At 41.6% G+C, this 15,176-nt stretch overlaps 2 protein-coding genes across 2 annotated transcripts; both read left to right on the top strand.

Moving 5' to 3' along the window:
- Positions 1-538: 538 nt before the first annotated feature.
- On the top strand, positions 539-6,220 carry LOC109512838 (glutamic acid-rich protein-like; the record flags this gene model as incomplete). Its single annotated transcript, XM_019864859.1, has 8 exons — positions 539-1,047; positions 1,120-1,328; positions 1,631-1,876; positions 4,502-4,639; positions 4,760-4,829; positions 4,915-5,042; positions 5,162-5,237; positions 5,649-6,220. Coding segments are annotated over exons 1-8 (1,614 nt in total), but the record flags the coding sequence as incomplete, so codon positions are not given.
- A 2,890-nt stretch (positions 6,221-9,110) lies between these two features.
- LOC109512839 (lebercilin-like) lies at positions 9,111-14,847 on the top strand. Its single transcript, XM_019864860.1, has 7 exons — positions 9,111-9,795; positions 10,912-11,126; positions 11,537-11,782; positions 12,488-12,625; positions 12,748-12,817; positions 12,892-13,110; positions 13,221-14,847. The coding sequence occupies exons 1-7, from the start codon at positions 9,609-9,611 to the stop codon at positions 13,676-13,678; spliced, it is 1,533 nt and encodes a 510-aa protein (XP_019720419.1). The 5' UTR covers positions 9,111-9,608; the 3' UTR covers positions 13,679-14,847.
- The last annotated feature ends 329 nt before the right edge of the window (positions 14,848-15,176 follow it).

The following is a 15,176-nucleotide window of genomic DNA, read 5'->3' as shown; positions in this document are numbered from 1 at the left end:
TCCAACAGTTCATTGTTACAGTACTTTTTTTGCACAATTTGCAGTTATCTTTATATTGATTTGAACAGCAAATTTCACACCACAACACTCAAAAGGTCAGTGGGCACTTTTCCACTGAGAACTTCCCTTGTTGATGGCAAGGTACCCATCAGTTGTTAGTTTTTGTCTTGGGCTCATGATGTTAAAAAATAAAATAAAATAAAAAAGCAGGATGATGACTGTTTAAATAACATTTTAACTGATCCAGCAAATGTATTGGTTGAATCATGGATCAAACACTTGATCCTATTCACCTCCTAAGTTAGAGAACATCAGGTTTAAAAAAAATAAATAAAATAAAAAAATAAATGCAGGAACGTTGAACAGGTGGCCATGTGCATTCAAAAGTGTAGGAAACTTGAAATGAAGTTCACAAGTAAATGATATGGCGTAAATTTTGGTTATTCCTGAAATTTGACCCAAAAAGCCCAATGTTCGTAAATTTTTGCTCGTGGTGTCTGGAAAAAAACAAACAAAACGCCAAAAAAGCAAACGCCTAATTTCACATCAAGTAACCCCTGCAGCATGACTTAATTGTTGAGAGGGGGCGTCGCGGCCGCGCCCACCCGCCAAATGTTGACATCATACCACTTGTATGATGTCGCCCGCGTCGTCCACCTGTAATAAGAATAGGCGTCGTCTGTATCTGTGCTCTGATATGAGGTTACAACCGATTGCGTCATTAAAAGCGACACTGAAGTCGGATTTGGAGCTTCACAGCCATGTAACGTGAGCCGCAGATTTTCATTGGCGTCTGGCCGCCTCTCTTGCATCTGCGTAGAATTTTTTTGCAATGCGTCTGTAGAGGGAGGAAAAGCTGCTGCAAGGGAGCGATGAGCGTGAACCAGCGGGACTTTGCACCGAGGTCAGGGGCCGAGGGGGATGCTGCACGGTGCATCAGAGACTCTCTGCCCAGACTCCTCACCGGCCAGCGCTGCTCTTTGCAAACTAAGTCATATGCATACAAAGCCCAAGAGGACAAACTGAATCCTTACAGGCGAAGTGAAGGTATTCAAACACGGCGCACTTCGCTATAAATCTGTACACGTCATTAACTAAAAAAAAATGTTATTCATTTAGCCTCGAAGCTGAAATTGCCACCAATTAGGGACACCGCAAAGTTGAGGGAGCTGTCTGCAAACAACATTAAGGAGCTTAAGAACCAGAATTATGTGCTGCAACAGCAATTGAAAGATTCCAAGACCGAGAACAAAATACTGAAGAACGTTCTGCATCGCCACACGGTGGCGCTGCAGCAATATCAAGATTTGGATGGGAGCATTTCTCAGGTGGGTGGCCTTTTTATATTGCGCTGGTGCTGTTTAGACATAACATGATGCTCGGAACTTTCACCAGCACAGAACACCACGCACCAGAGGTGGCAAAAGTACTCACACTCTGTATTTAAATTAGACATGTATGAAAATTACCGTGGAAAAACTACAAGTAGTTTGTCATGTGCTCTGTGATTGACCAGCGACCACTCATGTGTGTGTGGGCTTCCTTAGCCCAAAGTCAGCAGAGTTTCAAATCTGCAAGACGTGCGTGTCTTCCTTGTCGATATTCCAAGGCATCTCTTTGGATTTTCTAGATACAAGACCAGCACAGAAACGAAGTCAAAGCTTTGCGGAAGTTGCTCGCTGAGACACGCTCAAGCCGTGATAATCTGGCAAGGAAGCTGCAAAGCACAGAGAGGGAGTTGTTGGACTGCAAAGACAGGATCAGTCACCTCCAGTGGAGGGTCAACCGGAACCCTAACCTGCTGGAGAAGGAGGAACTCACCCGCAGGCTCAGTGAGTTCACCATACAGCTGGAGGAGAAAGACAGGAGGATACAGGTATGTTTTCGGGGCAACATTGCTCACGGGAACACCAACATGCACAACCTGCCACTACCTTAGGTACACTTGTACTATCTCATAAGATGTAGTTCAAGAGATGCGTGCCTTTACATTGACAATACTGAGACTCGTTTTTAGTATTTTTTGTGCAATACTGTGCAAAACTTTCACAATACCATTCAATTTGTATATCACTAGAATGTCATTCTGGCGGCTCGGTGGACCAGTGGTTAGCGTGTCGACCTCACAGTGCAGAGGTACTGTGTTCAATTCCAGCTCCGGCCTCCCTGTGTGGAGTTTGCGTGTTCTCCCCGGGCCTGCATGGGTTTTCTCCGTATACTCCGGTTTCCTCCCACATTCCAAAAGCATGCATGGCAGGCTGATTGAACACTCAAAATTGTCACTAGGTGTGAGTGTGAGCGTGGATGGTTGTTTGTCTCTGTGTGCCCTGCGATTGGCTGGCGACCGGTTCAGGGTGTCCCCCCCTACTGCCCGAAGACGGCTGGGATAGGCTCCAACATCCCCCGCGACCCTTGTGAGGGTAAGCGGATTGGAAAATGGATGGATGGATGGATGGATAGAATGTCATTCTGTAGCGGCATGAACCTCCACAAAGTTATTCCTAAATATTATACACATGTCTGACAAGAATTGCTGAAAATATAACAGACTGCATAGACTAAGAATAATGTATAAGGCAGAATTGTGGAGATGGTGACTGTTTTCACCATTTCAGTTTTTTGGACATTGTGGAGGTGGCGCGGTGGTTAACTGGTTTGCACGTCTCCCTCACAGTTCAGAGGTGCAGGCTTTGATTTCGGGCCCGGCATTCCTGTGTGGAGTTTGCATGTTCTCCCCATGTTTGCGTGGGTTTTGTCCGGGTACTGCGGTTTCCTCACACATTCCAACAACATGCATTGCAGGCTAATGGAACACTCTAACTTGTCACTAGGTGTGATGGTTGTTCATTTTGTGTGCCCTGCAATAGGCTGACAACCAGTTCAGGGTGCACCCCGCCTACTGCCCGAAGACAGCTGGGATAGATTCCAGCACACCCGCGACCCTCGTGAGGATTAATGGATTAGAAAATGGATGGAAATTTTCTGTATGGTTAAAATGCCGCCCAATTATGTAGTTGGGTGTGAGTCACACCCCCCACCTCAGAATCTGAGCGTGTTGACATATCCGGACAGTTACGAATTAGTTAATATGGCTTCGTTCATGTCCACCACTAAATTGTGCAATTTGCTAGCTAATTATGCTTGCACCCCAAAAATGCATCTTCACTGGACAATTTAAATAACATGTCAGTGTCGTTTTAGAAATTCCCAAGGGAGGAGGCTGTGAAGGGTGGGTGGTAACTAATGCCACCTTTACACTGTCGAGCAACATCGGATTTTTTGATAAATGTAATGTTTTTATGTACTAGTTCACGTTACAAAAACAAATGCAACTTTTAATGTAACCGCAACGCATCTACGATATGACAAAAAATATGAAAAAATATGAAACAAATCAATATTCTTAATAACTTCGCAGATTCATGCTGGATCGTCAGTGGTTTAGCCAACACTCCCCCGCACGCGCAGAGTGTTCACACTGCATGCTCTGCGCCCCTTGCTTGGTGTAGAACGCACCAACGTACCTGCAGATGAAAATCTGTAATTTGTTGTTTGTGGTTTTGGTCACTCTTTATGTCTCGGGACTATATAGGACTGCCTTCATGTTGGTGTTGAATATCTTGATACTGTTATAGAGGGACAAAGTTGTGGATTTCCAGATGGGTCGCAGTGTTTGTGTATGACCATCCAGTACTACTATGAAAATGCCCGTTTTCTGTTTGGGGCAACATTTTTCTTTGTGTGTCTCTTTAAATGCATGGTGCAGTCCCGAAAAATGTACTGTAGTCAGTTGCATTTTTAACAACTGGACATTATTATCGTTGCATTTACATACACCTTGATTGGCCTTCTGTATTTCATTAGAACAGTGGTTCTTAACCTGGGTTCAATCGAACCCGAGGAGTTTGGTGAATCGTCTCAGGGGTTCGACGAAGACTCTGCCATTCAAGTAAATTAAAAAAAAAATCTAGACTTTTGTCTTGAAATTTTATTTACTTTTTTGATGTGAACTTTTTTTAACAAATGAGTTTTTTAAATGTCTTGAATTTGTTAAAAAAACACCCTATTTTTATTTTTCACGAATGAAGGGTTCGGTGAATGTGCATGTGAACTGGTTGGGTTCGGTACCTCTTTCAAGGTTAAGATCCACTGCATTAGAATATGCAGAAGTACCTAATGTGGCCAGTGAGTGGAGCATTGTTCAAACAACTCCGCCGCAGAGAGTATCAAAATGTCATTCAACTTGATCCTGAACATGTTTTTGTATGTTCTCATCAGTGGGTTGGCACCATTCATGTCAACAAACAACATTGTCTGAATCTGTAACTGCAATCATGGGATGACAATAGTACATGTGTTCCATTCACCATTCCGTTTGTGCTAAGTGGTAATAGATGCAAGCGTTAGTCAAATTCCTGATCAGTGGAAATTACAATCATTTCAAAGAGATGCTTTTATGATTTAATTTTTATTCCTTTTTTTTCCCCATTATGTATTGTAGTTCTTGGAGAAGAGTAACATGTTGCTTCAAGGCTCACTCAATCGCCAAGTAGCAACAGAATACAAAAATATGTCCAAGACCAATGAGATGTCTCTGGGTCTACAAAGCACAGTTTCTGAATTATCCAAGAAAACTCAAGTAAGTTGAAAGTAGTGTGCTAGTTTCATTACTGATAAAAAACAAAACAAAAAAAAAAACATTGTCAATATAGTATTTACGGTAATTTTTAATTTTCCATTTTTAATTCTGTTTTTCAAGCTTGACAGAACAAGAGAAGCAGAGACAAATAATATAAATACTATCCGATCACGAAAACATGGAAGAAAAGGTACAGTTCCATAAAGACTTGCTTTGCAGTTTTTGTTTCCTTGTTAGTTGTCGGTGGCGTTTGACACAAATTTGTGATTTTGTAGCCAAACAAAGCAAGATGGTCCAGACGGAGAAACTTGGCTCGACAACCAGTGAGGCCGACAGTCGGATCAAGTCAGACCTTTCCGGGACTGACGAAAGGGTCCAAAGGTGGCAGAGCCCTGACAGCTCGGTACGCCATTTAAATAATTGCAGTGTTCGACTTTTAGCTCATTATTATATGCATGTATGAGGCACAATAATTTGGTCTAGTCATATCAAGAAATTAATAATAGTGATGATGTTTTTCAGGATTATGTACCACACAAATCTCGTACAACTGAACAAAGGAGAAAGAACAGCCAGAGGCATTCTGATAAAAAATCAGGTGAGCCACTCATGCCACTTAGTACCATGCTGGTCCAAATCATTTTGATTTGTTTATTTTGCCACGTAACATATTGGTTCAAACCTGTACTGATTCGAGACAAATATTTTGCCGGGTGTTTATCATGGCTTTTGTCACTTACAAGAGTGATTTCTAACAATGAAAAATGATAATACAGTACTAAAACAGTACAGGTAAAACCTGATGGCACTAAGTAAAGTGGGCATCGGACAAATAATCCAACTACCTTAAAAACGGTAAATGGGTGAAAATTGTTTGAAACTGTGATGAGTTCATTCAGCATTATTATCAGAGGCAGTTTTATAACAGATGTCATTTTGATATTGGGGAATTTTGAAAAAAGGTCACAAAAATGTGTGAATTTACAAAAAATCCATTTGTTAGTTTCAGCCTGCGGGGATGCCCAGTATCGCCAAGAGGAAAGGCCGGACTCATCAGAAGATACGCAGGAGTCAGAGGAGAGTGACGAGGAAGAGGATGAGGAAAAGGAGAAGAGCAGGGATGAAGATGACAAGGGGGAGGAAGAGGAGCAGGAGGAAGAGGAGAATGAGGACAGAGAAGGCCAGGGGAGGTCAGAGGGGCACAACGGTGAAGGAAAGGAGGAAAAGGAGGAGCACGATGATGAAGATTACGAGGATGAGGGAATGGACCAAAATGTGGAGGAGGAAACTGAGGAAACTGAGGGAAAAGAACAGAAGTCAGAGGAAACGAGGTTAGAGGAGACATTTGAGGAGACCAGAGGGGAACATGAGGAGGGGGAGGAATGGGACTATGAGGATGAAGATGAGGAGCAGGAGGAGGAGGAGGAGGAGGAGGTGGAGAATAAGGAAAATGACGAAAAAGTGTACGTGGAGGTCCAGCTGGAGGAGAGGAAGAATAAGGAGAACGAGAAGAAAAAGAAGAAGAAGGATGAGGAGGACGATGATGAGGGGAAGAAGAAGAAGAAAAAGAAGGAGGAAGACGAGGAGGACGATGATGAGGGGAAGAAGAAGAAAAAGAAGGAGGAGGAAGAGAGGGGGGAGGAAGAAGAGAAGCTGGCGGAAGAGGAAGACGAGAAGGAGAACGCGGCAGAAGAGGCAGAGGAGAACATCGAGGTCGAGGCAAACCTGGAGGAAGAGTTCGAGGAGAGGGAAGCGGTCAAGGAAAGGAAAGCGCAAGAGATGAGGGAGGCGCTAGATGAGAGGGAGGAGGAAGAGGTCGAGGAAGACGATGAGGCGGTGGTGATTGTCAAGGAGGTGGTGATTGTCGAGGAGGTGAAACAACAGGAAAAGAGGAAGGAGAAAGGAGATCAGAAAGACATTCGGACATACACACAATGCTCTTTGTCTTGCCTTCTCAACGAGACTAAGGGGGTAACTCCACGTGAACCAAAACGATGCTCAAGGCCCAAAAATCGGCGTAAATATAACTTCACCCCAGTTACGAAGAACCTGCATCTGGGCAAGCCAGCCTACAGCGGCGTGCAGTTGAGGTATCACAAAGGGGCGAACGTGCCAGTAAAAGAGGAAACCCTTTACTGTCGCAATCGGAGACGTTCTGCAGAAATGATAGAAGACGTCTATCTGAGCGACGAACAGACGAGCCAACCGGATGCCGCCAGTGACAGCTCGGATTTGGATTCAAAACATAATGACTCCCCCTCATGGACTTAAAGCAACAGTAATGGCCAATTGAACCCAATTTTTTCTTTTTTTTTTTTTTCGCCCTGGCTCTCCATTGAGTTGTGTCAGCGGTAAACGACTACCTTGTGTCCAGTTGGCTCCACTGCCTTTCTGGCATGTGGAAAGACACTTGAGGGCACAAGACATTTTATTGTATATATGTACATTTTGTCTTAATTCACTAACTTCCTGGTTTGTTTACATGCAACTTCCTGGTTTGTTTGAGAGCAGGATAATGCAAAAACTACCTAATTAATTTCAATGAAACTTTGGAGAGGTATGACATGGACCAAGGAGGCACTCATTAAATCATTTTGTAATTCGCATTTCTATCACCTTCAGCACTAGAGTGCAAGGCTCCAGATGAGCACCACTACCAGTCATCGTTATTCACTTGTTGATTTTGATCGTGACAAATGTGACCTTTTGCATTAACTCAGCGAGCCTTCTTGTGACAGGTGACATTATATTTTAATGTTGCTGAGAAAACGGATTAATGGCGTTCGTTATCTTGAAAAGTCATAATAAATAACAGTAAACATGTAAAAATCCCTTTAAAGGACATAGATATATAACTAATCAAATGAAAAACAATAAATACAGTGACATGTTTATTGTGGCGGATATTTTCCAACCCGCCAGTGATGTAAAGAACATAATTTTTTTTTAAACATTTAAACCAATTAAACACTTTTAAAGGTATTCCTTGGTACCTGTTCGCTTACTGTCAAGAAATGGGAACCTCATATGTCTGTCTGACGAAATGAAAAGGCTCATTTTGCAGTCCTCCACTAAAGAAGCCAAGCGTGCTTCCTTCAAGCTCTTGGTCACTCCAGGTTGGAGTTCACTGTAAGAGAGAATGAAATATTGTATATTTAAAATCTTCAACCATACCATTTATTCTAATTTTAACCCAAAATCTACTAGATTAAATTTACAAACTCTCTGTACTTGTTTCTCATTTTATTGTTTACATAATCCAAAATGCTAGTGCAATTAAGCATTGAAGTAAGTCATCATAAAACATGAAACAGCCTCTAAAAAAACACACTAGGAGAAACAACACATAGAAAAGGTTTGCACATTAACCTTGGGCCAAGAGAAGATATGTGCTACACCGTATAAGGACAAACAAACAAAACTGTTGCTAAAAATATATTGGTGGTGTGAAAGGCAAACTGCGATTTCTCGGGGGTTCTCGATAGGGTGGCCGGTAACTAACCATGCGCTCAAACTAGCTCTCTGAGCCATTTCTAAGGTTAAAACAAAGTTAGAGGGCATAAGTGAACTAAGCACCTGTCAAGACCAATTGAAAGACAAAAGCAGAAGTACTGAAAAACAGGGAAACAAATACATTTCTTATATTATTTTATAAGAAATTGCGAAAGCTTTTGCACATTTTTTACAGTTAGAAAAAAATCACTTTTTGTCAGGGAATGTCAATTAAGTATTTACTTGAAATTTTATTTTATTTCGTACTGTTTATAAACAGCCTTCTGGAACGGATTATGTATGAAAACCGAGGTTTGAATATATATATATATATATATATATATAAAAAATGCTCATTTTATGTGTGTGTATGTACCACAAAATATTTTTGCACATTGATGTTGCAGTTTTTTTAACCAAAATAATAAAGCGAAGGACATTTTTACAATAATTTCATAGTATGCTGGTTCATTTTTGTTCCTTTTAGCAGAACTAAATTTATATTCATTACTAAATTGCAGATGGACTGTCACCCAAACTAAACACTATTTTGAGTCTAATTTCAATCTCTGAAAAACACACTCTGAGATGTTTTTGCAGTAGGTGAAGCCTGGTTTTATGGGTGTGGCCATCTTGGAAATGGAAGTTGTCTATTTGTTGCACAGGATTCGCAAAAAGGTCCGAGCGCAATTATAGACTGACCCTTAATGAACTAAAGCTTGATTTGGAATGTGTCTATTTGTGTAGATTCTACAGGACACGAATAGACACACTCGGTATGCGTCCCTCGTAGCCAATGGGATGCCAGGATGATGCTCGGTAGCCAATGGCAGAGCAGCTACAACTATGTTGCATTCAGGAAACTCGGAGGTGCGAGTAGCAGCCCACATTTGTTTTACCTTTCGTACCTGGACATTTCTTTCGTAACAAGGGGAAATATTTTCCTGTTGAGACGTTTCGTAACTTGAAAATTTTGTATTAAGAGACGTTCGTAAGTACAGATACCTCTGTACAGATATGTGCTCAAGTATAGGAAGTAAAAGTAAAAAGTCGTCCGAAAATAAATAGGCTCATTCGAGTGAAGTACAGATACCTAAAAAAAATCTACTTTAGTACAATAACAATGTATTTGTGCTTCGTTAACCGTATGAAGTGTTTCTTCGTTGAGGTAGCTGTTGTTGTTACTTTCACCCGTCGGCCGGCATCTGAACCACCCAGCCGCTCACAAACTTTGGACTGTTCACCTACGGTGACGTCACGCCTGTCGTCCAGCTGTATGTCTGTCGGTGTCATCGGCCTCTGTGCTCTGATATGAGGATCGTGGCGTCATCATTGGCGACAACGAAAGCGGCACTCAAGTCGCATTCGGCCTGTCACAGCCTTGACGTGTACTCCGCCAGATGCGATGCCGTTTTCGGGCCGCCTCTTTCGGTTTCGATGTGCCCTTTCCCGGTGAGAAGAGGTCTGCGACAAGGCGATGAGGATGAGTCAGAGGGCCTTTTCAATCAAGACACGGGTTGACGCTGCAGGAGGCAAAAGCAACGCACAATCGGGCTCTCTGCCCAAACTCAATCCACAGCCACGCACCGTGGTCTTCCAAACCAAAACACAGACGCACAAAACCACTCCGGACAAGAAATATAATCCATACAAAAAAACTGAAGGTATGTTCATTTTAGCTGTTATTGCACTGTAAACTTCAGTATTACTGTAATCACAGTATCAGGGTTGAATGTCAACAAAATACACAATATATCACTGGAGTCAGACGGTAATCTCCTTTGTCACATGCCAGAATTTCCTAAATTTCATATTTTTTCTCCAATCAATATATACTATTGTTCACTCCATACATGTGGTAACATTCATTTATGGATGTGTTTTTACAATTGTTGGGTGATCTAAAGTGTTGAAAATGGTTTGTTCTCTTTGACAAGACAATGCGAATGGTTGAATGGCAGATGTACAATAGGATTTACATCAGTGCTCATAGAAGGGCAATTCAAACATCCATTTTTTTGCCATTCATATGTGTTTTAGTTGTGTGTCTTGGTTCATTATCCTGTGGGATGACCAGTGACTGAGATCAAGCTCTCTTAACCGGCCAGCACATTTTGCTCCAGGATGGCTTGATAGTTTGACATTTCATCCTACCCTGCATAAATTCAAGGCACCTTGTGCAGGACGTAGCAAAGCACCCCCCAGAACAAAACGAAATCTACTCCATGTTCCACAGTAGGTACAGTGGTCTGATCTGGTTTTGTTTTGCTCAGGAAAGAAAAACCCCACAACAGTTAACGAAAAGAAGTTTGTCGTTGTCATTGCAAAACAAAAGCGTACAAATCAAGGAATGCTATTCTGGAGCTGCCATGCTGCGTCTGGCACGGGGGTGCTTTGAATTGTGCAGATTAGAATGAAATCTCAAGACTAAGAAGGCATTCTGGAGTGACATTTGATGCCCTGGACTGAGCTGCAGGTTATGGTTCCTTCAGCAGACAAGATTGTAAAAGTTCCGTAGGAAAAAAAACAAAACATTGGGCTATTGTGACGAGCTGTGATCTAAGTATCCGTGAGCATTTGTAGAAGGAGCTACAGTAGCTATCGAGAAGGCATTCTGCACACAGTTCCAATTATGCTAATTAGCGAAACTACATTTACCAAATGATTACATACATAGTACGCATGTATGATGAGCATGTTTTGAAAATGTAATAAAAATAAAGAGAGTTTTATGTATTGCAAGAGGCACTCACCAAATCACCAACTTGAATGTTTTTCAGAAATTAAGCTGAAGTTGCCTCCAATCAATTCTGCAACAAAGACCAGGATCCATTCATCGTACTCAAACAGCATAAATGAATTGAAAAACCAGAACTATGACTTGAAGCTGCAACTAGTGGAAGTCAAGACAGAAACCAAGCTGTTGAAGAAAGTTCAACATCGCCACACAGTGGCACTGCAGCAATTCCAAGACTCCGAAGAGGGTGTTTCTGAGGTAGGTGACATCGCCCATCTGAATTGTCTCAGTCAAGAGGTGAATGTGTCACATTTTAAAAGAAAAAAAAAAAGCAAATGTTTGGCTGCAGGTACAGTATTCTCTTTGAAACTTACTGTAATTTCCGGACTATAAGCCACGACTTTTGTCACACGCTTTCAACTCTGCGGCTTATTTAATGAAGCGGCCTATATAAAGACTTTTCTAACTGCCGCCTGTGTACCGTCTTTCTTTCTAAATATCTCATGTTACAATATGGGCACCTGCGGCTTATAGACAGGTGCGGCTTATGTGTGTACAAAATGTTTTTTTCCTTTAAAAATGTAGTGGTGCGGCTTATCAGGTGTGCTCTATTGTCCGGAAATTACGGTAACTGTTATTCACAAAACCACAATTGATGTTCCTCCTAGGTACTAAATCAGAACGACGGCGAAGTCAGAGACTTGCAAAAGTTGCTCTGTGGGACGCGCACCTGCCGTAACAACCTGGCCTGGAAGCTGCAAGTCACAGAGAAGGAGCTGACCAATGTTAAAGACAGGATTCATCAGCTCCAGCAGAGGGTCATCAAGGAGCAGGCCTTGCCGGCGAAGGACGAACTATCTCGCAAGCTAAATGAGGTCTCCGTAGAGCTGCAGGAGAAGGACAAGCGAATAAATGTATGTTACAAAAACAAGAGGAGGTAGTACCAGCCCATTTAACGGCCCTCTTTTTGTACTATGTACCTTTTATTAATTTTTAGCTTGCAGGTAGAGTCACCTAACTCGGATAATATCATTTTCAGTTGTTCAAGTGTAGTCAGGTTATATTTTGAGCGCCTACTTGTTGCCAGGCAAAATTCATAAAGGCAATCATGGGCCCTTAAGGTTTCCAAACAAACTTTCACATGTCATTCAAGGTCACTATCCTGTTTCCTTGACAACTTGGGGAAATTGTCTATTTCATCTAGTAGAGAAGATTTACTTCTTGTGTAGTGATTAAGTTTCATTCTGACTTTTGAAATAACAAATTTGCTGAAATTACCTTTGCAGAGAAACATTCAAGTGAAAAGGGTGATAATATGAATAAATTCTCACAATCATTAAACAGATAAACATCATGCGCAACCCTTTATTTCAATACATCTCAGCAAATGTTTACATTTTCAACTGATAAAAATACAATACAGTATTCCCAGAAAATAATTAGTAATAATAATTATTACAACAGGCCCACAAACTTGTCAAATTGCATTTCCATTCATTTCAATGGGCAAAGATGATTTGATATTAAGACTGTTTTTTGAGTTGGGAGTGTGATATGAACAGTACTTAGTTTTATTTATTTATTTATTTTTGTAATTATTCTCTATTTATATGTTCCAGGATTTGGAAAGGTGTAACAAGTTGCTACGGGGCTCCCTCAATCGCCAAGCAGCAACAGAGCACAAGAAAATCAACACGGCCAGGAAGACATCTTTCTGTCTACAGACACAAGTTTATGAGTTATCAAAAGAAACAAGGGTAAATTGAACTTTTGTTTTGCCAGAATTCTTTGAATCCCTCAACAGAAATTGAAGAGCGAAAATAGTAAATATGTGTGTTGAAATGTTTGAGAATGAAGTACACCTTGTTTATTTCAACAGGACATAAAAAGAGAGCTGGAGATTCACAATATTTATGCCTTCAGACTCCAGAACCAACCAAAAAAGAAAGGTAAATTAAGGCCAAAACTCGACGCAACTGGTATTCCCAGTGATATCTCAAGACTCATGTCTCCATTTCTTCAGGTAAACAAAACAAGATGGTCCAGACCGAGGTCGTCGTCTCCACGCCTCGCAGTGAGGTTGAGAGTCGTGCTAAGTCGGAAATTTCGGAGCCTGATGACAAGCTGCAAACTTGTCCGAAACCCATTACTCCCACCGCTGAGAGGCGTGTTTATCAGGAGAGTGGACCTCAGGAATCATATACCATTGAAGGTCCAAGGAGTGACTTGGAGGATGCTCCAGGTGAGCTATTCATGCTTCTCAGTGTAACCCAACATCAGCATGAAACAGTCCTAAGAATTTGGACAACTCCGTATGGCAATAAAATGAGCCCATGCATGAACGTTTGTTAGTTTCAGAGGTGAAGGAGATGCCCACTCAGCCACCCGAGGTGAAGTTGATTATTGAGGATGACGTGTCTGAAGGGAAGAAATCCGACGCGTCGCTGGAGCAGCCGGTGAAACAGGAAGAGAACACGGTTGTTTGGATCCCGGCGCCACCTGAACCGAAAGTGTTTGGACGCTCTAAACTCCAAAGACGTAAATACTTTTTCTCACCAGTGGTTGAGAACTTGCATAAAGGGAAACCAGCCTACCCGGGGCTGACCCTAAACGAATACAGACTATTACAGAGACAGAGGAAAGGGGTCAGTTTGATTCGACCACGTTCTGCAAATTCACCAGCTTGGAAATCAGAATCCGTAGATAGTAACTCCCCACGCACGATGCAGACACCCCAATCTGAAGCGCTCCCTTTAATGCCATCGGCAGTCTCTGATTTGGAGTCAAACCATGATGACTCACAAACATGAGCTCTATTTTGACTCAACTCTGTTGAGTATTTGACGTTATCCATGCTACCATTTTGTACCAGCTGGTTTTAACAGCAGTTAATTTTATTATTTTGTTTAAGGATCGAGATTTATTCTTTTTTTACTCACTTGGAATTAAAACTGAACCCAAGCAGAACAAATGCACACTCCCTACTCCAAATTAGACAAAAATACACTTGCACACCAATCACTCTGGAGGGGTCAATAAAAGCTAAGATTTAGCTTGGCAAACACTATTGGACATTCTCTAATGTAGTTATCGCTTCACTGACAATGAAAAGGCAAGTATTCCGGGTATCATTTAATGAACCCGAGAGGTGTTAGTGTGTAGTCTCTACGAACGGAAGACTGATTGCTGTTAAGGACAAAAAAATCAGTTCAACCGTGGTAGGACACAGCAAAACATGGACCGATGATCACGCCTGCTACCTCAGTATTCAGCATTTGTATAGCTTGGATTTAGGAAAATGATCTGTGAACGTTTAAAGCTCATTTTAAAATTACGTGAACTTTGATTGTATATTTTTAACAATCTTCTCTTTAACCTTAGCTACCTCAGCCATTTTGAGCCCGATATTAAATACATCGATAGGACTCATTTGGCATCTAATTAAAAAAAAAAGATCCTGGTTAAAATTAGTGACAGTTGGAGCATTGATTTGACTGTCGATCTTATCTACCTCAGCTCTCTTGTGGTGGATATTTGAAACTGGGGTCTTTCTCCGTACAAGAGCACTGAAAGTTTGACTCTTGGTTGACCATGGAAAACTGATTGCCGAAATACCCTCATTGGACATGGCAAACTGTTGCCAAGTTCTTTCCTTTATCGTCCATAGTTTAACCAAGGGCTTGAAATGTGGGTTGGTGAATCAAAGATGCAGGTACAAAACCAAATTATTAAAAAAAATGCAGAAGAGCAGAGGACTTGCTGTGGATCAATGGAAACACTACTGTATGTGATTGGCACTGCCCAAGACTCCTTGAGCAAGGAACCAACCCTCAACTCTTTAGGGTATGACTGTTTATACAGCTCTTTCACTGTCTAATCACTCCCTTTGTACATGCATGTGTATATTCTGGTATATGTGTATGTTGTAAATTACAGTACAAGAATGAAAATTTATATTAAAGGAATTTTCTTTTTCTTAAATTAGGCTGATGATACGGCAGATGTAACTGCACTCCACCTACAGTGGTACGGGTAATATTTTTGACATAAACTTGCTCTTTGCTGACTGCTGCTTCCAGTTTCCTCTCCACTCAGAAAAAAAACAGCTATGTATTCTCAAGTGCATCTGCAAGGTGGACACACCATCTCCCTGCAAACGTTCCCTATAGCCCGTGACTGCTAACCAATGAGGGGTGCGCCCCGCTTTCGATTGGAGTCAACGGGGATGAGCTACAGTCACCGATGAGGCTGATGCTGATGAGGGCAAGCAATATATGGGTGAAATAATGCAGACCTACCCTGTGTGTC

Source organism: Hippocampus comes, unplaced genomic scaffold (assembly GCF_001891065.2).
Source record: "Hippocampus comes isolate QL1 unplaced genomic scaffold, H_comes_QL1_v1.1 scaffold276, whole genome shotgun sequence".
In the NCBI taxonomy this organism is placed as follows: Eukaryota; Metazoa; Chordata; class Actinopteri; order Syngnathiformes; family Syngnathidae; genus Hippocampus; species Hippocampus comes.
The sequence above is the reverse complement of the archived record's forward strand: the minus strand, read 5'-3'. Positions and strand labels throughout refer to the sequence as shown.

Excerpts from the sequence above, each read along its gene's own strand:
- LOC109512839 (XM_019864860.1), top strand. The coding sequence starts at position 9,609 with ATGAGGATGAGTCAGAGGGCCTTTTCAATCAAGACACGGGTTGACGCT. Across the intron at positions 11,127-11,536 it reads CCGAAGAGGGTGTTTCTGAG|GTACTAAATCAGAACGACGG; the intron begins GTAGGTGACATC and ends TGTTCCTCCTAG. Across the intron at positions 11,783-12,487 it reads AGAAGGACAAGCGAATAAAT|GATTTGGAAAGGTGTAACAA; the intron begins GTATGTTACAAA and ends TATATGTTCCAG.